General features: G+C 44.0%; 1 protein-coding gene across 1 annotated transcript; it reads left to right on the top strand.

The window, feature by feature from the left end:
* The first annotated feature begins 3447 nt into the window (after nucleotides 1–3447).
* On the top strand, nucleotides 3448–23147 carry LOC139473297 (cationic amino acid transporter 4-like). The gene is made up of 7 exons (XM_071255828.1): nucleotides 3448–3462; nucleotides 11843–12068; nucleotides 12948–13118; nucleotides 17331–18529; nucleotides 19598–19709; nucleotides 20302–20466; nucleotides 23087–23147. The coding sequence occupies exons 1-6, from the start codon at nucleotides 3448–3450 to the stop codon at nucleotides 20442–20444; spliced, it is 1866 nt and encodes a 621-aa protein (XP_071111929.1). The 3' UTR covers nucleotides 20445–20466; nucleotides 23087–23147.
* The last annotated feature ends 2209 nt before the right edge of the window (nucleotides 23148–25356 follow it).

Consider the following 25356-nt stretch of genomic DNA (forward strand, 5'->3'; position numbering starts at 1 on the left):
GTGTCGCTTAATACATGCACAAACAGTATTCTTGTCATTTGGGAAAATTCATTTAGGTGAAGATCACATCTCCCTCAATAATTTACTATTTTACTACTTTATCTACTTTCTCTCATTTGACAGACTACTTTCAAATGTGAGTGAGTGAGTGAGTTGGGTTTAACGCCGCTTTTAACAGTATTCCAGTTATATCACGGCGTGTCAGCTTAATGTGGGAGGAATGCCCGAAGTGATACAGGTCTCAGACGTTTACCACTTCGGTGAAACCCACGAGCACGGGTATGGAGCTGACAAACCTAGAAACATAATCGGGGCGACCCGGGATTCGAACCCACAATCATAGGTTTCTGGCGTGCCCAAGGGACGCAACTCTGCACAGCGAATCGCAGCGCCTTAGACGACTTGGCCACCCGTGCCTCCTTTCAAATGTACATACAGTAAACTACGGTTATAACGAACTCACAGGAGCCATTAATTTTAGTTCGTTATAACCATAGTCCGGTACACGCATAAAAACAGCATATAAACAGAAATTGGAGACCCCAAATAGTTCGTTGTATCCGTCAGTTCGTTATAAGCGTGTTCGTTATAATATGTTTATCTTGGGGCGCGAACGACCCAGTCGCGTTAAACGAAGCAGTATTGCTGTGTTGCGTCGCTTAGGCGTTATGATCGTTGGTTCCAAATCCGGTGCGACCTGATTATGTTTCTGGGTTTGTCAGCATCATACCTGTGTTCCTGGGTTTCACCAAAGTGGAAGACCTGCATCACAGACAGGCAGTCATGATCATATACTGTTTGAGCTGTGAAGATCCGGGGTAGAGTAGATCTTCAGCAACCCATGGTTGCCGTAAAAGGCGTCTATGCTTGTCGTAAGAGGCGACTAACGGGATCGGGCGGTAAGGCTCGCTGACTTGGTTGTCATCGTCATCATTATTCCGACTTATTCCGATATTCGCACGTAGTCGAAAACATAATAGGCCATTTGTATTGCGAATATTTCCACTCCACACAGGGGCATGATCAAAGCGCTATTATTACCCCGGTCAATGTATATTGATGCCCTCAACAATCATTCTCCGCTCCCTGGGGAGTATACAACCCAAACTAGAACTAGAACCATATTGTCATCTCATCCTACCGGGTACCCATTCACTGCTGGTTGAACAGAGGCAAATCACTTGCCTTAAGGAGACGCGTCATGTGTCGCAGTGTGGGACGGGGCCACTGTAAGAAACTCCCAGGAGCCAAGCTGCCGAAACGCGGTCACCCAACAAAGGACTCGCCGCGACTCTTGCTCTAACCGAAACGTCACTTTGGGGAAAGGGCTTGACTGCGGGTTAGTTTTAGTGACTGCTCCCTGTTATAGAAGCTTGATATGACGATATTCACCAGTGTGTGTACGCCTTGGGGAAGTGGTATACGGGCTTATATTGTACTGTATACAGAAATGCATATTCATATTTGCCAAGAGCCAGTGAAACAAGTCATGAGATGATGTTATAAACCTACTGTCTATTGTGTTGTAGATATATTTCTATTTCGTAATAACCAGGGGACACGGGTGGCCCAGTAGTCTAAGGCGCCACGATTCGCTGTACAGAGTTGCGTCCCTTGGGCACGCCAGAAAGCTATGGTTGTGGGTTCGAATCCCGGTTCGATCCGATTATGTTTCTAGGTTTGTCAGCACGACACCCAAGTGAAGTGGTAAACGTCTGAGGCCTGCATCACTTCGGGATTTCCTCCCACATTAAGCTGACACGCCGCGATATAACTGGAATAGTGTTAAAAGCGGCGTTAAACCCAACTCACTCACTCACTCGTAATAACCTCTTGGGAGGTTTTACTTTTTTCCTAGAAAGACCTGTGCCCACATGCACAAAACGATCTTAGCGCTAAGATGATCTTAACTCCCATACTTTAACATAGGCTTACCATAGTTTTAGCGCTAAGATCGTTTTGTGCAGGTGGGCCCTGTTATGAAACGTACAATGTTCCAAAATGGAAGACAAGAAATAAAACCTGCAACTTCACATTACATGTCCTGCTTTGCAACTCACTGTTTTCCATCTGAGCCACCGGGCCAGATGCTAAAAATATGTTCAATTTTTCATGTCATTAGTTTTATTTATGCTGCACGTATTTCAACTCTCGCACGATTTGATCTCATTCCGTTTATACCGCGACACAATGTATTGTTTCACTATAAGATATCTCGATTTATTTCTGTTATTTCTTGCATTTAGACGGTTTATATGTGAGATAAAGCACTCCTGCGCGGTTATGGTAGAGAATAGTAAGACCTTGGCAATCGGATATCGACAATGTAAGACCAGACCCGTGACTTCGTTCCTCTGTCTTATACATCGCCGATGTCCTCTTGCCGCGGTCTCACTTCCTCGACCGTCACCTCGGAGTCGTTTCCTCGGAATCGTATCCACTATGTGAAGGATAAAACACGACTCCGAGGTTATGGTCGAGGAAGTAAGACCGAGGCAATCGGGTATCGGCAATGTAAGACCGGATCCGTGAAGATCCGGGGTAGAATATTGTTGTTGTTGGTTTGTTGTTTAACACCGCATTCAGCAATATTCCAGCTATATGACGGCGGTCTGTAAATAATCGAGTCTGGACCAGACAATCCAGTGATTGATATCATCGGGTTGTCAGGCTCGCTGACTTGGTTAAGCACGTCATCGATACAAATTGCGTGGATCGATGCTCATGATATCAATCACTGGATTGTCTGGTCCAGACTCGATTATTTACAGACTACCGTCACACAGCAAGAATATTCCTGAGTGCGGCGCAAAATAACAAACAAACAAACAATGTAAGACCGAGGAGCGAAGCCACTGTTAGATGACACCCGTGAAGATCCGGGGTAGAATAGGTCTTCAGCTACCCATGCTTGTTGTAAAAGGCGACTATGCTTGTCGTATGAGCCGACAAATGATATCGGTTTGTCAGACTCGCTGACTTGGTTGATGCATGTCATCGTATCCCAAATACATGGATCGATGCTCATGATGTCAGTCGCTGTATTGTCTAATCCAGACTCGATTATTTACAGACCGCCGTCATATAGCTTGAATATTGCTGAGTGCGGCGTTTAACAGCAAACAAACAAACAAACAAACACGAGGCTCGCCTGGCTGAAGATGTCGTCACAGCTGGTTATGTATAAGTGAGTCAGAATCAGAGACTAATTAGGTCCTCGTCACATATATAATCTATCCATGACGAAAACAGTATTCAGTCACACCGGTAATGAGCTGGTTGTGAGCTGTGAAAGCTTGAGCGGCGTTGTACGAACCGACGTCAGGTTATCTGCCAGTGTGGACACGCACTGCGTGTATCATCTGTTGCTACACGCCTTACCTTTGTTATGCCGTTAACAAAACCTGCTTTTCCTCACATCAAAGGAGTTACCTTAAACATCTAGGAATGTCCGAGGTCAAGGTCAGTGTCGTTAAATGATCCAATTATAAACCTTCGGAAAAGAGAGAGAGAGAGAGAGAGAGAGGGGGGGGGGAGAGAGAGAGAGAGAGAGAGAGAAAGAGAGAGAGAAAGAAAGACACACAGAGAGAGAAAGACACACAGAGAGAGACGTGTGTGTCGAAATATGCTAGTGATACTGAGGATATTAAGTTGATACGCGAGAATTACATTGACTGGAGGCATCATCATCTCGTCCCGTGAAGATCCCAGTTAAATTTGGTCTTCAGCAACCTATACTTGTCGTAACAGGCGACTTAAGGGATTAGGTTGTCAGGCTCGCTGACTTGGTTGATACATGTCATCGATCCCTTTTGCGTGGAACGATGCTGATGATGCCAATCACTGGATTGTCTGGTCCAGACTCGATTATTTATATACAGACTACCGTCATATAGCTGGAATATTGCTGAGTGTGGCGTTAAACAACAATCACATAAAAACATTTATTCAAATTGCTCAGTTCCATCATGGTTATACGGAATTATAAGGTTGACGACGCAAGTCAGGTGTTGATGCGCTTTGTAAGGATCAAAAGAGAGAGAGAGAGACAGAGAGAGAAAGACAGACAGAGATACACAGAGAGCGAGAGAGACAGACAGAGGCACAGAGACACACAGAGAGAGACAGACAGAGACACAGAGACACACAGAGAGAGACAGACAGAGACACACAGAGAGAGACAGAGACACACAGAGAGAGGCAGACAGAGACACAGAGACATACAGAGAGAGACAGACAGAGACACAGAGACACACAGAGAGAGACAGACAGAGACACACAGAGAGAGACAGACAGAGACACAGAGACACACAGAGAGAGACAGACAGAGACACACAGAGAGAGACAGAGACACAGAGAGAGAGACAGACAGAGACACAGAGAGAGACAGACAGAGACACAGAGACACACAGAGAGAGACAGACAGAGACACAGAGACAGAGTGAGACAGACAGAGACACACAGAGAGAGACAGACAGACACACAGAGACACACAGAGAGAGACAGACAGAGACACAGAGACACACAGAGAGAGACAGAGAGAGACAGACAGAGACACAGAGACAGAGAGAGACAGACAGAGACACAGAGAGAGAGAGAGAGAGAGACAGACAGAGACACAGAGAGAGAGAGAGAGAGATTATTTAAAAGACGATACTGGTTTATCGTAGTAATGCATCATAGAACCTGCAATCTCTTCATCTGTATTCCGTCACGCTACCATCTGTGCTGCGGATTCTGTTGACACAAGTGTTTTGATTTGATTTTGGTTAGGTTGTACATTATTAAGTCAATATTGTACCAAGTTCGTTGAAAGTCCTGGTGGTTTGTTTTAAACATATTTTATTGACATATATGGTCAACGGGATTGGGAAAAAGTTATCCAGCTTAGGTGTCCCTTTCTCTACTGTATATGTACAGAGATTGATTATACATATATATACACATACACACATACATATACATACGTATACAGAAATACATACATATACACATAATCATATATACACATAATCATATATACACATAATCATACATACATACATACATACATACATACATACATACATACATACATACATACATACATACGTATACAGAAATACATACATATACACATAATCATATATACACATAATCATACATACTCATACATACATACACATACTCATATACATATGCACATATTACATTTATAGTAACAAAGAGAAATTTATTTACACAAGAACATAAACATAATGTGTGCAAGAATAACATAGACATACATAAGAATTGCCTATGTAAACACGATTCACTTGTATATACACATTAATCCAAAATAAATGCAAGACTACATATATAATTACACAATTATACATACACTTATATACATGTACATATATGCACACATACACACACTACATACATACACATATACCCTTGAATACGCATGCATACATATATATACATACACATACACATATTTACACACATACACCAGGATATATATACCCGTAAACATTATGCGTGCAGAAGAAGGCAGAGATACCCATGTATTCATATACATGCATGCAGTTTATACACTTATGGCGTAATTAATAATAAGTGGTCGCAGAGCGATATTCTGTATTAATGATAGAGGGTTACTCGAATCTAATAGTCGACAGTATCTATTTTTGTACGCTGTTGAAGATGAGGTTATTGTGACTTTCAGCTAGGGATACATCACCGTAGAGAATATTTTGTATTGTACTTGTAGTTCCAGCTTTTATAATCTTAGCGAACATGATATTTCTGGGAATAGTGTAATTGGGACATTCACGAAAAAAGTGTATGTTTTTTTTCACATGGGTTTCCACAATTGCAGGACAAAGTATCAGATAAATTTACTTTAAAGAGGTCTGCATTTAGGGAACTGCAAGAATGCCTTAGGCGTGTATGTAAAATATTAGCTCTTCGGTTGACGGTTGAGAAGTATGGAGGAAGAGCTGCAATGGTTGTTTTAATCATATGTTTAAAATTTGATAATGATGTTGCACTTCTGTATTCAGGGGGTAACTCATTCCATAATTTGATTGAAGAAGGTATAAATGATTGTTGGTATGTAACTGTTCGTGCACGCTGCAAATTCAGATTGTTCTGATTTCGTAACTCATATCTACTAATAGTTGATACTTTGGGTGGTAACGTGTCATGCAAATACGATGGACATAGGTTATTAACAATACTGTAGATTGTACAAAGTTTTTTATTTTTCCTTCTTTAAGATAGTGATTCCCATCCTGTCTCAAAATATAAACTCGATCTTGAGGTGAATTTAGGGAGACCTGTTACTATGCGAGCAGCCTCAAGTTGAATCATTTCAGGCTTTTCGGAATTTTCTTGACTGCAGTAATCCCATACCTCTGAAGCATATTCTAATATAGGCCTTATGAAAACAGATAGATCAAAAGAAAGAGACAGAGAGAGAGACAGACAAAGACACACAGAGAGAGAAGGAGAGAGAGAGACACACGGAGAGAGAGAGAGAGAGAGAGAGAGAGAGAGAGAGAGAGAGAGAGAGAGAGAGAGAGAGAGTATTATCTAAAAGACGATATTGGTTTATGCATCATAGAACCTGCAACCTCTTCATCTGTATTCCGTCACGCTATCATCTGTGATGCGGAGGCTGTTGACACAAGTGTTTTGATTTGATTTTGGTTAGGTTGTACATTATTATGTCAATATTGTACCAAGTTCGTTGAATGTCCTGGTGGTATATGTGTTATGCAACTGAATCTGATTTGCACATCTAATTTCAGTATATAATATACATCTTCTCCTTATTTGACTCATAGCCCAATAATATGCTCTTTATTGAAACAGGTTTAAATTCGAAACATGTTTAAACGTGTTAAAATTCTAAACATGTCGAAACTTTAAGCCTTTTTAGAATCTAAACATGTTTAAACGATCAAAAGCTAAACATGTTTTAACATGTTTAAAATCTGAACATGCTTAGATGATGGGGTGTTGTGTTTAGGTGGTGTTTAAGTTGCGAGACGATAGCTCATTTTTCATGTGTTTAGATTTAAATGCGTTTAGATAGAAAACACCAAATGTGTATTCCGTTTAAGATTGAAACACATTATTAAGCATGTTTAGATCTAAACATGTCTTGTATATGTTTACATCCTAAACACATTTTTTTGTGTGCGATAGTAAACAATGTAATGCATGTACATCTTTTATTCGTATTACAAGCCGTTGTGTGGCGATCGAGTACCTTTGTGCCGTTGTGTGGTGAGTGAGAGTCGTCTACGTAGTATTGTGTGGCGATCGAGTGCCTATGTGCCGTTGTGTGGTGAGTGTCATTGTGGTGTTGTGTGGCAAGTGAGTGCCGTTTTAGTGTTGTGTGGCGAGTGAGTGCCGTTGTAGTGTTGTGTGGCGAGTGAGTGCCGTTTTAGTGTTGTGTTGCGAGTGAGTGCCGTTGTAGTGTTGTGTGGCGAGTGAGTGCCGTTTTAGTGTTGTGTGGCGAGTGAGTGCCGTTGTAGTGTTGTGTGGCGAGTGAGTGCCGTTGTAGTGTTGTGTGGCGAGTGAGTGCCGTTGTAGTGTTGTGTGGCGAGTGATTGCCGTTTTAGTGTTGTGTGGCGAGTGAGTGCCGTTGTAGTGTTGTGTGGCGAGTGAGTACCGTTGAGGTTTTGTGTGGTGAGTGTCATTGTGGTGTTGTGTGGCAAGTGATTGCCGTTTTAGTGTTGTGTGGCGAGTGAGTGCCGTTGTAGTGTTGTGTGGCGAGAGAGTGCCGTTTTAGTGTTGTGTGGCGAGTGAGTGCCGTTGTAGTGTTGTGTGGCGAGTGAGTGCCGTTGTGGTGTTGTGTGGTGAGTGAGTGCCGTTGAGGTGTTGTGTGGCGAGTGAGTACCGTTGAGGTGTTGTGTGGCGAGTGAGTGCCGTTGTAGTGTTGTGTGGTGAGTGAGTATCATTGTGGTGTTGTGTGGTGAGTGAGTACCGTTGAGGTTTTGTGTGGTGAGTGAGTGTCATTGTGGTGTTGTGTGGCTTGTGAGTGCCGTTGTAGTGTTGTGTGGCGAGTGAGTGCCGTTGTGGTATTGTGTGGCGAGTGAGTGTCGTTGAGGTTTTGTGTGGTGAGTGAGTGCCGTTGTGGTATTGTGTGGCGAGTGAGTGCCGTTGTGGTATTGTGTGGCGAGTGAGTGCCGTTGTAGTGTTGTGTGGCGAGTGAGTGTCGTTGAGGTTTTGTGTGGTGAGTGAGTGTCGTTGTGGTGTTGTGTGGCGAGTGAGTACCGTTGTGGAGTTATGGGGCGAGTAAGTGCCGTTGTGGTATTGTGTGGTGAGTGAGTATCGTTGTGGTGTTGTGTGGTGAGTGAGTACCGTTGAGGTGTTGTGTGGCGAGTGAGTGCCGTTGTGGAGTTATGGGGCGAGCAAGTGCCGTTGTGGTATTGTGTGGTGAGTGAGTATCGTTGTGGTGTTGTGTGGTGAGTGAGTGCCGTTGAGGTGTTGTGTTGTGAGTGAGTACAGCTGAGGTGTTGTGTGGTGAGTGAGTATCGTTGTGGTATTGTGTGGCGAGTAAGTGCCGTTGAGGTGTTGTGTGGTGAGTGAGTATCGTTGTGGTGTTGTGTGGTGAGTGAGTACCGTTGAGGTGTTGTGTGGCGAGTGAGTGCCGTTGTGGAGTTATGGGGCGAGCAAGTGCCGTTGTGGTGTTGTGTGGTGAGTGAGTACCGTTGAGGTGTTGTGTGGCGAGTGAGTGCCGTTGTGGAGTTATGGGGCGAGTAAGTGCCGTTGTGGAGTTATGGGGCGAGTGAGTGCCGTTGTGGAGTTATGGGGCGAGTGAGTGCCGTTGTGGAGTTATGGGGCGAGCAAGTGCCGTTGTGGTATTGTGTGGTGAGTGAGTATCGTTGTGGTGTTGTGTGGTGAGTGAGTACCGTTGAGGTTTTGCGTGGTGAGTGAGTGTCGTTGTGGTGTTGTGTGGTGGTGAGTGAGTGCCGTTTTAGTGTTGTGTGGCGAGTGAGTATTGTTGTGGTGTTGTGTGGCAGGTGAGTGCCGTTTTGTGTTGTGTGGCGAGTGAGTATTGTTGTGGTGTTGTGTGGCAAGTGAGTGCCGTTTTAGTGTTGTGTGGTGAGTGAGTGTCGTTGTGGTGTTGTGTGGTGAGTGAGTATCGTTGTGGTGTTGTGTGTCGAGTGAGTGCCGTTGTGGTGTTGTGTGGCGAGTGAGTGCCGTTGAGGTGTTGTGTGGTGAGTGAGTGTCGTTGTGGTGTTGTGTGGTGAGTGAGTACAGTTGAGGTGTTGTGTGGCTAGTGAGTGCCGTTGTGGTGTTGTGTGGCGAGTGAGTGTCGTTGTGGTGTTGTGTGGTGAGTGAGTGCCGTTGTGGTGTTGTGTGGCGAGTGAATATCGTTGTGGTGTTGTGTGGTGAGTGAGTATCGTTGTGGTGTTGTGTGGTGAGTGAGTGTCGTTGTGGTGTTGTGTGTCGAGTGAGTGCCGTTGTGGTGTTGTGTGGTGAGTGAGTACCGTTGAGGTGTTATGTGGTGAGTGAATATCGTTGTAGTGTTATATGGCTTGTGAGTGCCGTTGTGTTATGTGGCGAGTGAGTACCGTTGTGGTGTTGTGTGTCGAGTGAGTGCCGTTGTGGTGTTGTGTGGTGAGTGAGTACCGTTGAGGTGTTATGTGGTGAGTGAATATCGTTGTAGTGTTATATGGCTTGTGAGTGCCGTTGTGTTATGTGGCGAGTGAGTACCGTTGTGGTGTTGTGTGGCGAGTGAGTGCTGTTTTAGTGTTGTGTTGCGAGTGAGTGCCGTTGTGGTGTTGTGTGGCGAGTGAGTGTCGTTGTGTTATGTGGTGAGTGAGTACCGTTGTGGTGTTGTGTGGCGAGTGAGTACCGTAATGGTGTTGTGTGGCGAGTGAGTGTCGTTGTAGTGTTGTGTGGCGAGTGAGTGTCTTTGTAGCTTTGTGTGACGATTAAGTACCGGGCTCCGAACCCGGGCATCAGGTGTGACGAGCGAACGTTTTAAGCAGGAGAGCTATTCGGGAAACGGCAGAGAACCCCTATATATACAGCACTGAATAATTGTTTCACCTTTTAATCATGTACTACTGTTAGCGTTCTGTTCTGCAAAGCTTTTAACACCTGTATTACACATACCACAAGCGTCTATATTGCTGTGCCATCTGGCAATAACGTATTAGCTGTATCGGGTACTGCCCGTATGTTTGTGTATCTGAACTCCCCAGGGAGGAAAACTGAACACAGCATCATTCAACAACTACATATCATCCCGTGTTACCTCGTTAGGTAAATGCCTATCGACATCACTATACATGTTGATCATGTTGTAGTTTAGGGCCACATGTTGGCAAGCTATTCACCTTAAAACTGCTGTTATGAGTATTATAGTCAAACAAACTGTCATTTGTGTTCATGGTCACACAGACTAAGGGTTTAAGTTCAATAAGTCCGATATTTACGCTTTACATCATCAATGTCCACGTTTTCATTCCGGAACACACGAAGGTAATATACTCTTCTTATGTATATGAATGACATATTTCAGTGCATCATATTGTGGAATTTAAAAAAAAAATGTTTTATCAACAAGTCAAAATAGCGCCTATTTAATAAAACATATCAAGCATTTTACTGGTTCTCATTTAACGCATAGATCTAGAGGAATCTCGGGAGTAGTATACAATGACAGTTCTTTAGCCAATCCTTGGCCACATCTTTAGATACCTTAGCCGCGGTGGCTAATTTTTGTATTGCTCCTATACCTTTCCAATATCCTCATGGGCTATAGTAAATTTTATCCATTTTTAATTAATATTGATGTTTCTTTTTATACGAATCAAACGATCGTTGAATCGCATCATCATTTTTGCATATTTATTTTTAAAAATCCCTCTGTAGTAGTGGTATCTAAATCTGGCTCCAGTGGAAGTGGTCCAGAACTGGTATTACCTATACTACATAATATATATGTATATATAATACGTATACTATCTCATATTTATCAGAAAGCGAGATAAAATATGGATCGGATGGTTACAATGTCTCTTCTGACTGCGCATCCCCGCGTGGCGTTGATAGTTACTCATGCTACCATTGACTTTGGTTTTGTCCTGACTCGATGGTGTCCACGTGGTAAGGAATGCCCCACGACGTAACACTTACTCCGTGAGTTCCTGTGACTGGCGACATCTCGTGGCAGTCGTCCTGCCCGCTGCTGGAACATGATTCAGTGGAATAGAAGCCGGACTACTCATAGACCACACAGCCAACATCATCAACATGTGCTGGTGTGCACTTTGTTATCAATAACGACTAACTGATTTGGGACGTTTTGAACTCTGTGATCTCTCTGACTCAGCCAAGAAAATTGGTGTATTGACGTTTCATTTGGTGCAAATACATTGTGCATTGTCCTGTAATCTCATGCACTGCCAGTTCATTTAGTATTATTTTCTGTTATGTTTGCATTGTGCAACATGTGGCAATACTAATATTTTGCCCAACAATATATCTAGTTCGATAAATATTTGTCAGGTAATTTGGTTGCCATGATTGCCACGGTTGCCATGACGTTTGCGACTTAGGATTTTGTTGAAATTATATATTTATTTTATCTACAGCTACAGCTACAAAATCAGACCACCCCAGGATGTGTTTCATGCTCATCTATTATTTGTATATATCTATATATATCGGGGGCGGTCGGGTAGCTAAGTGGTTAAAGCCTTCGCTCGTCACGCCGTGGTCCCGGGTTCGATTCCCGACATGGATACAATGTGAAGCCCATTTCTGGTGTCCCCCGCCGTGATATTGCTAAAAGCGGCGTGAACCATACTCACTCACTCACTCACTCATTTTATGTATCTGAACACAGGATGAGAAGGTAAAGTGCGAGCCTACGTCAACAATGATGGACGCGAAGGACTCTCTGCGGCTCCTATGGACTCGGATGATGAAGAAGAAGATAATCTCGGAGCACGATCACAGCACGGAGTTGAAGCGATGTCTCACCACCACCCACCTGACCTTCATGGGTGTGGGCTCCACGGTGGGGGTGGGCATATATGTACTGGTGGGCGTGGCAGCAAAGGAATATGCAGGTGGGACTGTTTTTCGTTTAGGTCAGCATATTGTTGGTAATGGCTATACATACTGGCTTTGTGGCTCTGATGTTATGTGATGTTAGTTGAATTTGATAATGCCGTCTTAGTCTGTGTGGCAACGCATATAATGTAAACTGCTGTTTTGACTTCTTAATAAAGGCGACAACAACCTTTCTATAAATATAAGTAGTTTCTGCCAAAAGAGAACCCATTGTACGATTCCGTCTATGTCATAAGCATGTGTTTATGAATCACTATCAACTAGTGATGTTGGGTGTTCGTCAATTGGGGAGCGTATCCTGTCCCTAAGGAGGCACCCGTCACTAACACATGCAAAGGCAAGTCACCCCTGGGTCATCTTTTGGTCCTCCTTGGGTCATCTTTGGGTGATCCTTCACCGCACAATCCCATCATCATCCACAGCTCTTTCGATATGCCATGTTTACTTCACCAGAAACCAGAACAGTAATTATTTCATTTATTCATTTTCCAAATATCACGATCAACGCTCAAATCGTTCTACTAATCAGTTACAATTAAACTGCTCACAGATTGTCGATCCCACTGTCCATGCACAAATAGTACTTCCACGTGACTGTACTGTTAGCATACAATAACACTTCTAGTTGTTCCTAAGTTAATTAAACTCTCCATCCATCTGCAACATTTGGTGAAAATTGTAAAGTATTTATTAACGCGAAAGCCATGACACTGTAGAGTGTTGTGAAATACATACGGACACTTACTGTGCTTGTAATATCCAATCAGCTTGAACGGTTGTCTGGAGTTTGTTTATTTTTGTGTATGATGATTTTACAATTATCTGTACAGTTTATATGACTCACGAACTGAACACTATGTCTTCTTTATCACCAGGACCTGGGGTGCTACTGTCCTTCCTCGTGGCCGGCATAGTTACTGTCATAAACGCCATTTGCTTCGCGGAGTTCGGCGCAAGGATACCCAAGACTGGCGGCACATACACCTACGTGTATGAGAGTGCATGTGAACTGCTCGCCTTCCTTGTCGGCTGGATAGCTCTTGTGGGTAGGTGAGTGAGTGAATGAATGAAAGAGGCTTTACGCCGCTTTTAGCAATATTCCAGCAATATCACAGGGGGAACACACAAATGGGCTTCACAAATTGTGCCCATGTTTGGAATCGAACGCATGTCTTCGGCGTGACGCTTTTACCACTAGGCTACCCCACCGCCCCCTTGTGGGTAGGTCCATACACGTATGTGTATAGCATGCTCTCAGGATTTGGGGTCGGGGCAGGGGTGGTGTGGATGACCAGTACAGAGTTACGTCCCTTAGATACGCCAGAAACCGAATTCCGAACTGCCCAAATTAGTATGTCGACTCCATGTCCGATCTCGTGGGTTTCATCGGTTGTGGACGTAACTTATAATTTGGAGACTGTTCAAAGCGGCATTAAACCAAGATCTCGTAGATGCCGTGACATATTGTACATGTGGTGTCGTCCTGTCAAGTCCTGAACGATGACACTCTGAAACACATGCAGTAAACGCGACTCAAACCTGACGCTGAGCTCAAGCAGTGGAACTGTAATGTAATGAAATGTGCATTGTACCGAAACTTATTGGTGATCAGTGGCTCACTTCACATACTTATATAAAACACATCACACGTCAGTCAAGCGTCGATGTGCAATGAAATTTCCCATACACTTATATTCCAAGTTATTTTTTTCTTTTTGTCAGACCACATGAAATATCACAGCTGGTGTCGAGACTTTATCATATATTTATGTTAAATGGCCATAGCGGCTTTCACAAACGCCTATCGATTGTGCCTTGAGGTATGGACCGACTGATAGATAAGCCTGCTTCAATAGTGTTGTTCTGATAAAGCGGTGGCTCGTTTTGCCGGCTGGGCTCACTTGGGCACATTGGTACCTTGTGTGAAGCCAATAATTTGGGGGACCGTAGTGTATTGTTAAAACACCATAAAAATACTCACTCGCAAAAGGTGTTTGTCCGTCATAGGCCAAAACGCCGCACTCAGCAATATTCCTGGGTCGGTCGGGTAGCCTATAGGTTACGCTTGTCACGCCGAAGACCCAGGTTCGATTCCCGATGGGTACAATGTATGAAGTCAATATCTGGTGTCCCCCGTCCTGATATTGCTGAAATATTGGTTATAGCGGCGTCCGGTCTGTAAATAACCGAGTCTGGACGTGACAGACCAGTGATTGATCTAATGAGCAACGCCCTACGTAGTCTGACAAGCGTATCAACTCATTTGCCTTTTACAACAAACATTGGTTGCTGGAGATCAATTCTTCCCCGACCCGTGAAGATCCGGGGTAGAATAGATCTTCAGCAACCAATGCTTGCCGTAAAACTATTCTTGTCGCAAGAGGCGACTACGGGATCGGGTGGTCAGGCTCACTGACTTTGCTGATGCATGTCATCGTATCCCGTCAGCGAGCCTCGATGCTCATGATATCAATCACTTGATTGTCTGGTCCAGACTTGATTGTGGGTTCGAATCCCGGTTCGCCCCGATTATGTTTCTAGGTTTGTCAGCACCATACCCATGCTCGTGGGTTTCACCGAAGTGGTAAACGTCTGAGACCTGCATCACTTCGGGCTTTCCTCCCACATTAAGCTGACACGCCGTGAATTAACTGGAATACTGTTAAAAGCGGCGTCAAACCCAACTCACTCACCAAAGACTTGATTATTTACAGACCGCCGTCATATAGCTGGAATATTGATGAGTGCGGCGTTAGACAACAATCAAACAAACAAACAAACAATTCTTTCTTTCCCAAAATCCGCACTGGCTAAACTGCATATATATAGTCTGGAAGTTAATTAAAGGTACCGACGTTTACTACAATATCTGGAAAACTATTGGATCTACTCCAGTCAAAGTTGGTATGAGATTATTAAACAGTAGTACATAACTGGATATTACATTTAAAGACAATCGGTACATGAATAAGAAATCTGTCTATTTAGCTATCACAATATTTTATCAAAGACCAGACCTGTTCGTCACGGGTGGAACGAGCATTCATTTTAACAGCCATCTGCATACTGCTACCCCTGCGTCACAGGGCCACATGACACAGTTGAACCAATCAACTCAACTCGAAAGGTTGCACAGAAATCACGCACGCACGAATACGGTGTTAGCATTAGATTTCATGATGTCTCAGCGCAAGCGTCTTTCCGCTGATGCCAAAGGTTTCGTTGTTAAAAAATTTGAATACTTTAAGGCTGAAAGCGAAAGACATTTGCCATTCTTTGACATTTCGGGTGCATGAAAAGAACAATTCATGCGTTACAACTTCCCAAACAAACCGTAGTTAAGATTTTGAACTCTCATAAAAACACATGCTCCCCTGCACATCCCTAGGGGGCATCTCAAAACAGGATAGGATATTAAAGTTGGATTCCTTTGATAAGAAAGTTGTCAGGGACGTGATTCGGCGGTCAACGCGAGAAAATGAATTTATTTCAACACGAAAACTAAAACAAAGTCTCCTTACAGTGCATGGACCATTTGTAAACTCATTTCCAAATTTGGATATCAGTACAAAAAGACGAAAGGGTCGAAACTAGCAATGTGTGAACGACCAGATATCATTCGTTGGCGTATCAATTATTTGCGCACAATTAAAAAGAACCGAGAAGAAGGCTGTCTATTTGGACGAAACCTGGGTTAACGCCTGCCACACAGCGGCTTACCAATGGTCTCACCCAGCTATCAGAGAGCAACAGCGCAAGATCCCCCCTGGTAAAGGGGAGCGCCTGATTGACTTCCATGCAGGATCCCACAGAGGTTTCCTCCCTGGGCGTGATCTAGTGTTCAGATCCAGATCTACAGATGGCAGAGACTACCATACCGAGATGAATAGTCAGGTTTTCACTGCGTATGTAGACCACCATACCGAGATGAATAGTCAGGTTTTCACTGCGTATGTTGAGGAGCAGCTCCTCTTAGCACTGCCTGATAAATCCTTGGTGGTTATAGACAATGCTCCCTATCACAGTTGTCGAGATCCTATTAACCGTTGTCCATCCTCAAATTCCACCCAAGGTGATCATGAGATATGTCAGTGGTTGGACAACAACCGCATTGCTCGGCCCACGAAAGCCAAAAAAACTGACTACTACCAACTGGTTCTTAAGAACAACACTCCCCCCCCCCCCCCTCTTATTTGATTGACAACATGTTGAGAGAACACGGTCACGAAGAGCTTAGACTTCCTCCTTACAATTCTGACTTGAATCCCATCGAGCTAATCTGGGGTGATTTGAAAAGTATGGTCGTACGGCAAAATAAGACCTTCAAGCTTGCCGACGTCAAGCAGATTGTCCTGAAAGGGATGGGAGAAATTACAGATGTACGTTGGGCAAACTGTGTCCAACATGTTATCAAAGTTGAGGAAGAGTAGTGGAAACAAGGCTGTATCCGACCAGATACTGTCCAGCCTGTTGTTGTTCACTTAGGTGACAGCACAGACTCCGAATATGGCGACGAGAGCATTTCGTGGGACCAAGAATAGTGCAATACATATACCCCTGTTTCACTACGACATGTAATAACCCGAATTACCACGGATATGAATTCTTACATATTCGTACATATTCTCAATCATTTCCTAAGAATCTTAAATAGATCTTATTTGATTCCCAAACAATCTTGTAGTTCGTGGGATTCGTGAGAAAACAATTGTTTATCAAAGAATTTCTAGGAATCGTCTACGAATTTCAGGTTCGTGCTTTGTAGTACATTTCGTAATAAGATCTTGTTCACTTTGTGAAATTCTTGGCTCAGAATTCGATTCTCTTTCACCCGAAACAGCCCCGAAAGTCTCGAATCATCTACGAAAATATTAAAATATTTTCTTCGAAACCATAAAGCAATGATTTGTCTAAATGAATAATTACGTATGATATATAACACCTAATAACATGATGCATGAAATATAATAATGTGGCAAAGCATGATACATTCAAGTCAATAACACTGACCTGAAAAAGAATGCAAAAATAATTGGATAAATATTATTAAATAACTGCTTGAGACGCCCAACGCTAACACCGTATTCGTGCGTGCAACGTATTCCCGTGCAACGTATTCCCGTGCAACATTTCGAGTTGAGTTGATAATCTCATACCAACTTTGAATGTAGTAGATCCAATAGTTTTTCATCTATTGTAGTAAACGTCGGTACCTTAAATTAACCTCCAGACTATATATAAATAGTGTTGTCTTGTAGGTTCTCTCACAAGTGGTGCCATTGCAGCTAGAGCCTGGAGCGGCTATCTCGACTCGCTCTTCAACAACTACATCCACGAAACCACAGACCACTACATTGGCAAGGTCACACTCGGGCCGCCATTTAGCGAACATCTGGACTTCCTGGCATGCGCATACGAGATTGTGGTGATACTAATTATCTCCCTTGATGTCCATGTTTCCGCGTTCATCAGCACAGTGTCGGCGTGTGTGTCAGTGTGTGTGCTGCTGTTTGTCACCGTTATGGGGTTGGTTGTAGGCGACTACAGCAACATTATCAACACTGAACATGGAGGATTCTTGCCGTTTGGCATCGGTGGTGTGATGGCAGGGATTGCAGCATGTTTCTACGCATTTCAGGGATTCTCCATTATTTGCATGTCAGCTGAAGAGTGCAAGACTCCGGGGAAATCCATCCCAAGAGCAATATTCTCAGAATTACTTATCGTAACACTGCTATACGTAGGATCGTCCTGTGGCCTCATCCTCCTTGTGCCCTACTCACAAATTGACACCCGGGCTCCACTTCCGTCCGCATTCGCCTACAAGCACCTCGAGTGGGCGAAATACGTCGTCAGCATAGGCCCGACTCTAGGCATCAGCAATCTAAATATCTTGAACTTATATAGCCTATCAAGACATGTATACTGCATGTCAAGTGACGGACTGTTCTTGAAGGCCTTCCTCAGTGTGAACAGGACTACCAAGGTTCCAGTCAGGGCAGCCGTGGTCATGGGTCTCCTTGTGTCTGTATTTGCCCTTCTCTTCGACATTTCCAACCTCGTCAGCTTTAACGTTATATCTATATTTCTAAGTTGTGTTATATCAAACGGTATTCTGTTACTCAGTAGACGCGAGGAACCGAGTTCAAGTTCAGAATATGAAGAGAATGGAAATGTTAAAATGGACGAACGCTCCCTTCTGTCCACTGATGGACCACGAAGGGAACCTCGATCAGGTTTCAGAGGTTTGGCGGACAGGATAGGATTGCAGAATTTGGTGTATCTTGTAGTGTTCACGTCTCTGGGTCTTGGACTACAGCTTGTTGGTGGTATTTACGATCTTATGCACAGGAACGTGTTGGCGTTTGTTTGTTTAGGACTTCTTCTAGGGTTACTGGTTTTCTTATCGGTGCTGATGGCGACACAAACAGGGTCGGCGAAACACAACGGCTTCAGCGTAAGTACTTCACACGATCGAATTCAGTTAAAATGTCCTCCGTTTTGACCATGTTCTGCTTTATATATATCTGGGTTGTCATTATAGTACGTGACCCGTGAAGATCCGGAGTAGAATAGGTCTTCGGCAACCCATGCTTGCTGTAAAAGGCGACTATGCTTGTCGTACGAGGCGACTAACGGGATAGGGTGGTCGGGTTCGATGACTTGGTTGATGCATGTCAATCCCAATTGCGTGGATCGATGCTCGTGATATCCATCACTGGATTGTCTGGTCCAGACTCGATTATTTACAGACCGCCCTAATATAGCTTGAATATTTCTGCGGCGTAAAACCAACCAACCAACCAATAAAGTATGTTTGGATCAAGGACGTATAGGTAAATGTACATATCCCTTAATGAAAAGTAGATTAGATTTAATGTTGGTTTCTATTGTCCTTGTATACCATATTGTTTGAAGTTTTGTAATTAAATGGATTAGAAACACCTCTGTGACTACCACTGAAACCCAGTGTTATCACTTAAGATGTAAGGACAACCCTATACAAGGTCAATGTAAACGGTTAATTGTGATTACACATGACGTTTTATTTATTTACAAATGCTGAACACAAAATACCATTGTACGTAGTCCCTTGTCCAATGGCCTTGACGCGAGAATGACCCTTGGTCTGTTAAGAAGGACGGCCTTTGAAATTAACATCAGAAGAGCAGTTTGTCCGATTATCGCCGCAAACTAAATCTCGAGTTAATTACATGTTTTCATGTTTAATAATTTTAACGCGGTACCTGTGAAGATCCGACTTAGAATAGTTCTTCAGTACCCCTGTATAATACAACCCATGATTACAATACACGTGTTTCACCAAAGCGGTAAACGTCAACGGCCTGCGTCACTGGTGTCGAGACCCGCGTCACTGCGCATACGTCACTGCTGACCTGCCCTACGCCACTGGCGACTTGAACGGCGTCAATGCGCATGCGTCACAGGTGACCAGACCTACGTAACTGCATCACTGCTGTCTTCAGTCTATTCAGTCACTCACTCTACAATCTTCTTTAAACAGATGCCGCTGGTGCCGTATCTTCCAATCCTCTCCATCGTCATCAACTTCGTGCTATTGGTAGCGGCGGCTGACGTCACGGGGTTCGTTGGGTACACCATCCTTGTTACTCTTGGTATGTCAATAACAAAATTTGAAACAGAGAGAGAGAGAGAGAGGGAGAGAGAGAGAGAGAGAGAGAGAGAGAGAGAGAGAGAGAGAGAGAGAGAGAGAGAGAGAGAGAGAGAGTTGCCCCTTTAATGCCCAGCGCCAGACAGGGTAACGTCAAGTACCTTCGTTTAACGTCTTTTGCTACGGGGGTCGTTGGGTACACCATCCTTGTTACTCTTAGTATGTCAATAACAAAATTTGAAACAGAGAGAGAGAGAGAGAGAGAGAGAGAGAGAGAGAGAGAGAGAGAGAGAGAGAGAGAGTTGCCCCTTTAATCCCGAGCGCCAGACAGGGTAACGTCAAGTACCATCTTTTAACGTCTTTTCCTATGACGCGGCCGGGGATACACTTGTATCAAGTAACCGATACAAACGGAGTGGGACTATGTAGACGCTATATCTCTTTGGAGCCATGGCCCTGATCTCACACAATGTTTAAAGTATCGGTAATAATGTCACTATTACAATAGTGCGAAACCCATGTTAGAGCATGGCAAGAGCTCCGACGTCAGGTTTGTTTTTGAGTGGAGATTGAATTGCAATATAATCTCTCTTCAGGTTTTGGAATATATGTCGCGTTAGTTCTGTTCCCAAAGACATCGAGCGACCAGAACGTCCCCTCCGGCATCGTTGAAGGTAAGCGAGAGGAGGAGACATCGTTGATGAACGCTCAGGACGACGACTACGACGACTACGACTAATGTAACTGCTTGTCATCGGGATGTGAGTATGGGTTTGAATTCCGCTGCATGATGCATGAACGTACCAATCAAGTGCTAGGTTCAAAGGCATATTTCCACTGCATGCAGGATGTACTAAGCACCTCCGGGGCATAAATCCACTGCATGCATGAAGGATGTACTAACCTACTCCGGGACATAAATCCACTGCATGCATGAAGGATGTACTAACCTACTCCGGGACATAAATCCACTGCATGCATGAAGGATGTACTAACCAACTCCGGGGCATAAATCCACTGCCTGCATGAAGGATGTACTAACCTACTCCGGGGCATTAATCCACTGCATGCATGCAGGATGTACTAACCAACTCCGGGGCATTAATCCACTGCATGCATGACTGATGTACTAACCAACTCCGGGGCATTAATCCACTGCATGCATGAAGGAGGTACTAACTAACTCTGGGGCATAAATCCACTGCATGCATGAAGGATGTACTAACCTACTCCGGGACATAAATCCACTGCATGCATGAAGGATGTACTAACCTACTCCGGGACATAAATCCACTGCCTGCATGAAGGATGTACTAACCTACTCCGGGACATAAATCCACTGCATGCATGAAGGATGTACTTACCTACTACGGGACATAAGTCCACTGCATGCACGAAGGATGTACTTACCTACTCCGGGGCATAAATCCACTGCATGCATGAAGGATGTACTGACCTACTCCGGGGCATAAATCCACTGCATGCATGAAGGATGTACTAACCAACTCCGGGGCATAAATCCACTGCATGCATGAAGGATGTACTAACCAACTCATGGGCATAAATCCACTGCATGCATGAAGGATGTACTAACCAACTCCGGGGCATTAATCCACTGCATGCACGCACGCGTATTAACCTACACCGCGGTTCAATTGTTAAGAAGCCGGATCACTTACTCTTATTCTGTTTTTAAAACTCTACTGTTTGCTGTTTGCCCAGCAGTGGGCAATATTACAACCCTTTCAGTGCGGTACAATAACCACCCGATCCCCGGTACAGTGACCACCCGATCCACCTTACGATGGCCGCACGATCCCCCGTACAATAACCACCCAATCCCCCATACAATGACCACTCGATCCACCTTAGAATGACCACCCGATCCCCCGTACAATGACCACCCGATCCACCTTACAATGACCACCCGATCCCCCGTACAATGACCACCCAATCCCCCGTACAATGACCACCCGATCCCCCGTACAATGACCACCCGATCCCCCGTACAATGACCCCCCGATCCACCGTACAATGACCCCCCGATCCCCCGTACAATGGCCACCCGATCCACCTTACAATGACCACCCGATCCACCGTACAATGGCCTCCCGATCCACCGTACAATAACTCACTCACTTCGAATGCACAACGACCTTCCGTTTTCGTTAACGATCCTCAATATTTAACCACAGAATATACTTTGTTCATTTAACTCGGTATATGTCTGTATGGTATTTATCGACGAATTTGAAACAGTTCAAACAACCAGTTCGATATATGATTATGGCAGCATCAGCACCGCGCTCGTGGGTTGCTAAGACATTTATCATTTCAGACATTTGTGACATAATTAAAAAATATTTCATTGCGGTGTTAAATGAAACATACTCACTCACACGTAAAATACAGTACTGGATCTCTCGTTCAGCAAAACTTCTATCAACTACTGTTCGATGAAACCCATGTAGTAAAAGCCACTGATATCTGACGTGCAGCTCATGCAATGTAACTGTTAATGTACTGACACTGTATTGAATTTATGTAAATCCGGCAATATCTGCTCTGTTTGTTTGTTTGATGTTTAACGCTGCACTCAGCAATATTCAAGCTATATGACGGCGGTCTGTAAATACCAAGTCTGGACCAGACAATCCGGTGATTGATATCATGTGCATCGACCTACGCAGTTGGGATCGATGATATGCTTCAACCAAGTCATCGAGCCTGACCACCCGATCCCGTTAGTCGCTGGTTCAACTGAAACACTGTCCAGTCGTTGTTATATTTCGTCTCACGGACAAATCTTGTCTCTTATCAGCTATCTAGTCTTCTTGTGAGACCGTCTCCGTGGTCTAGTGGTAGAGCGTCCGCCCGGAGAGCGGAAGGTCCGGGGTTCGATCCCCGGCCGCGTCATACCAAAAGACGTTAAAAGATGGTACTTGTTGTTACCCTGTCTGGCGCCCGGCATTAAGGGGATAAAACAATGACTGGTCGGCTCGGAGTCAGTATACTGTGTCTGAGGGGGATATTCGTGTTAAACTGCGGCATGGTATCTCAGTGAGCTAGCACTATAAATCGGCATCAGTCCGGACTAGTACAAGCAGCCACACGCTATATAAGTGCAATAATCTTGGACGCGACGTTAAACCCCAGTTCACCTCGCCTAGTCTTCTGTTGAAAGGGCGGTCGGGTAGCCTAGTGGTTAAAGCGTTCTCTCTTCATGCCGAAGACCCGGGTTCGATTCCCGACATGGGTACAATGTGTGAAGCTCATTTCTGGTGTCCCCCGCTGTAATATTGCTAAAAGCGGCGTAAAACCGTACTCACTCACGTCTGTTGAACAAGACTGTTATCAAATGTCAGTATTTCACGTTTTCAGATTGGATCTGGACTGGCAGAAAGCCTCGGGAACATATTATGTGACTGATTCTCCCGGGGGATATTCAGTCTGGAGAGAATGGTGCTGAAGTTATTGTCGTCATCATGCGTTGCCAAGCAGCGTGATCTGTGCAAGGCTGTTGTGTGTTTGTTTGTTGTTTAACGCCATACTCAGCAATATTCCAGCTATATGATGGTGGCCTTTAAATATTCGAATCTGGACCAGACAATCCAGTGGTCAGTGGTCATTCCACAATGACATTGAAGAAGGATTGATTACGATTGGTTAAAAAGACGTTTTCTATTTGCTACGGAAACCCCTGTTAAATATATTAAGTCTTTTCACACAAAAACGAGCGAAGTAATACATCGATAGACTACGTATCGATTCATATATAATGGCTGTCGATCGATCCCTCATAGGAAATGTAAAACGTAACGATATTTACTCTATTACACGCTGGGTCTCTGATACAAGCCAGGTCCCTCATTGAAACAACCGACAATGAAAGTAAAATATAACATTTAAAAAAAGTCTTTGAACTTTGAACTTTATTCATGACAACATGTTGTTTACAATCTTTTTACGATCGATATTCATTGCCATCTCCGTCAACCACCACCGTAAGGATTTGAAAGTAAATCAGAAAACACTACTCCCTTCCAAAGGCCACGAAAACAATGTCCCGACATCACTGCAGTAGTGAGTGAGTGAGTTGTGTTTTTTCGCCGCTTTTAACAGTATTCAAGTTATATAACGGCGTGTCAGCTGAATGTGGGAGAAAGCCCGAAAGCGGCGTTAAACCCAACTCACTCACTCACCCCATTGGCAATTATGTCGTACCACCAGGCTCATTCACAGTAAGTCTACAGGTTAATGTTGAACCACATCATAGATAGGGGTTGCCATCTTGTTACGTGTAACTTGTTTGAGACACAGAGAGTGTAAACAATAGTGAGTGAGTGAGTTGGGTTTAACGCCGCTTTTAACAGTATTCCAGTTATATCACGGCGTGTCAGCTTAATGTGGGAGGAAATCCCGAAGTGATGCAGGCCTCAGACTTTTACCACTTCAGTGAAACCCACGAGCACGGGTATGGTGCTGACAAACCTAGAAACATAATTGGGGCGAACCGGGATTCGAACCCACAATCATAGGTTTCTGGCGTGCCCAAGGGACGCAACTCTGCACAGCGAATCGCGGCGCCTTAGACGACTGGGACACCCGTGTCCCCGTGTAAACAATAACAGTGGCAGCAATTGTCAGTTGCGAGTAACCGTGTGGTAGGTGAAGGCCACATCCAAGTTCGAGGTGGAGAGGCATTTATTTTGAATTTGTATTATTTACTAGGGGTAATTGCTCCCTAACTAAAACGACTAACGCGTGTAAAAAAATAGTAGAATGTTAATTCTTAAAGTTTGTTGGAGAAATATATTCGTTCAGCATTTATAAAGCTGTTTCTGCAACCTGTCACCCCTACAATGTGAAATGGCATCTTCCATTTATAAGAAATGCTGTCACGCTGATTTCAATGAAATGACTTGGTAAGTCCAGTGCAATGAATTATTACATATATCTTTGGACTAAGTTTGGAGGGGTATTTGTCAACGTATTTTTGAAAAACTATGTGTAACTACCTGTGACCCCTTTTCGGAATGTTCTAAAATAGCATACCGTTGTACCCTATGTTGGTACGCATTGCAAGAGTGCGCCGTTTTCAAAACGCTCTTGCCTTCATATGATAGAAAGATGGAGATAAACCTACCGTGTTTTGAAATTTGATGTAGTCCCACTGTAGAGTAGATACCTCTTATTTATACATTTGAAATCTATGCATTTGAAACCTCGTGCTAGAGCACTAATTATTAAAGTAAGAGGTAATTACTCAACAGTGGAACTACATCAAATTTCAAAATACCGCAGGATTATCTCCAAAATGATATTATGAACAACTTTCCACGCCGTCGAGGTAGATGGCACGAAATCAACCAAATCACTTTCATTTCGAACCTCGAATATCAAGCGATGCTACTCTCTCTTCAGAAAAAAGGGGCTAAAGAGGACTGGTCAGCTCGGAGTCCAAGCGTCACCCGAGCACCCGTTATGCCTAGTGGGACCGAGACCTTAAAGGACATGCTGTGTCTCGGCTATGAAAAGAGTTGTCCACTAATATCTTCCCCGTCCTGTTCACCCCTGCTTTCGTCATTGTCAATTTATCAGAATGTCTCGTCAAAATAATGCTGTCGATGTGAGATACACTTTTAACTTGA

Source organism: Haliotis cracherodii, unplaced genomic scaffold (assembly GCF_022045235.1).
Source record: "Haliotis cracherodii isolate W230 unplaced genomic scaffold, xgHalCrac1.p SCAF_27, whole genome shotgun sequence".
In the NCBI taxonomy this organism is placed as follows: Eukaryota; Metazoa; Mollusca; class Gastropoda; order Lepetellida; family Haliotidae; genus Haliotis; species Haliotis cracherodii.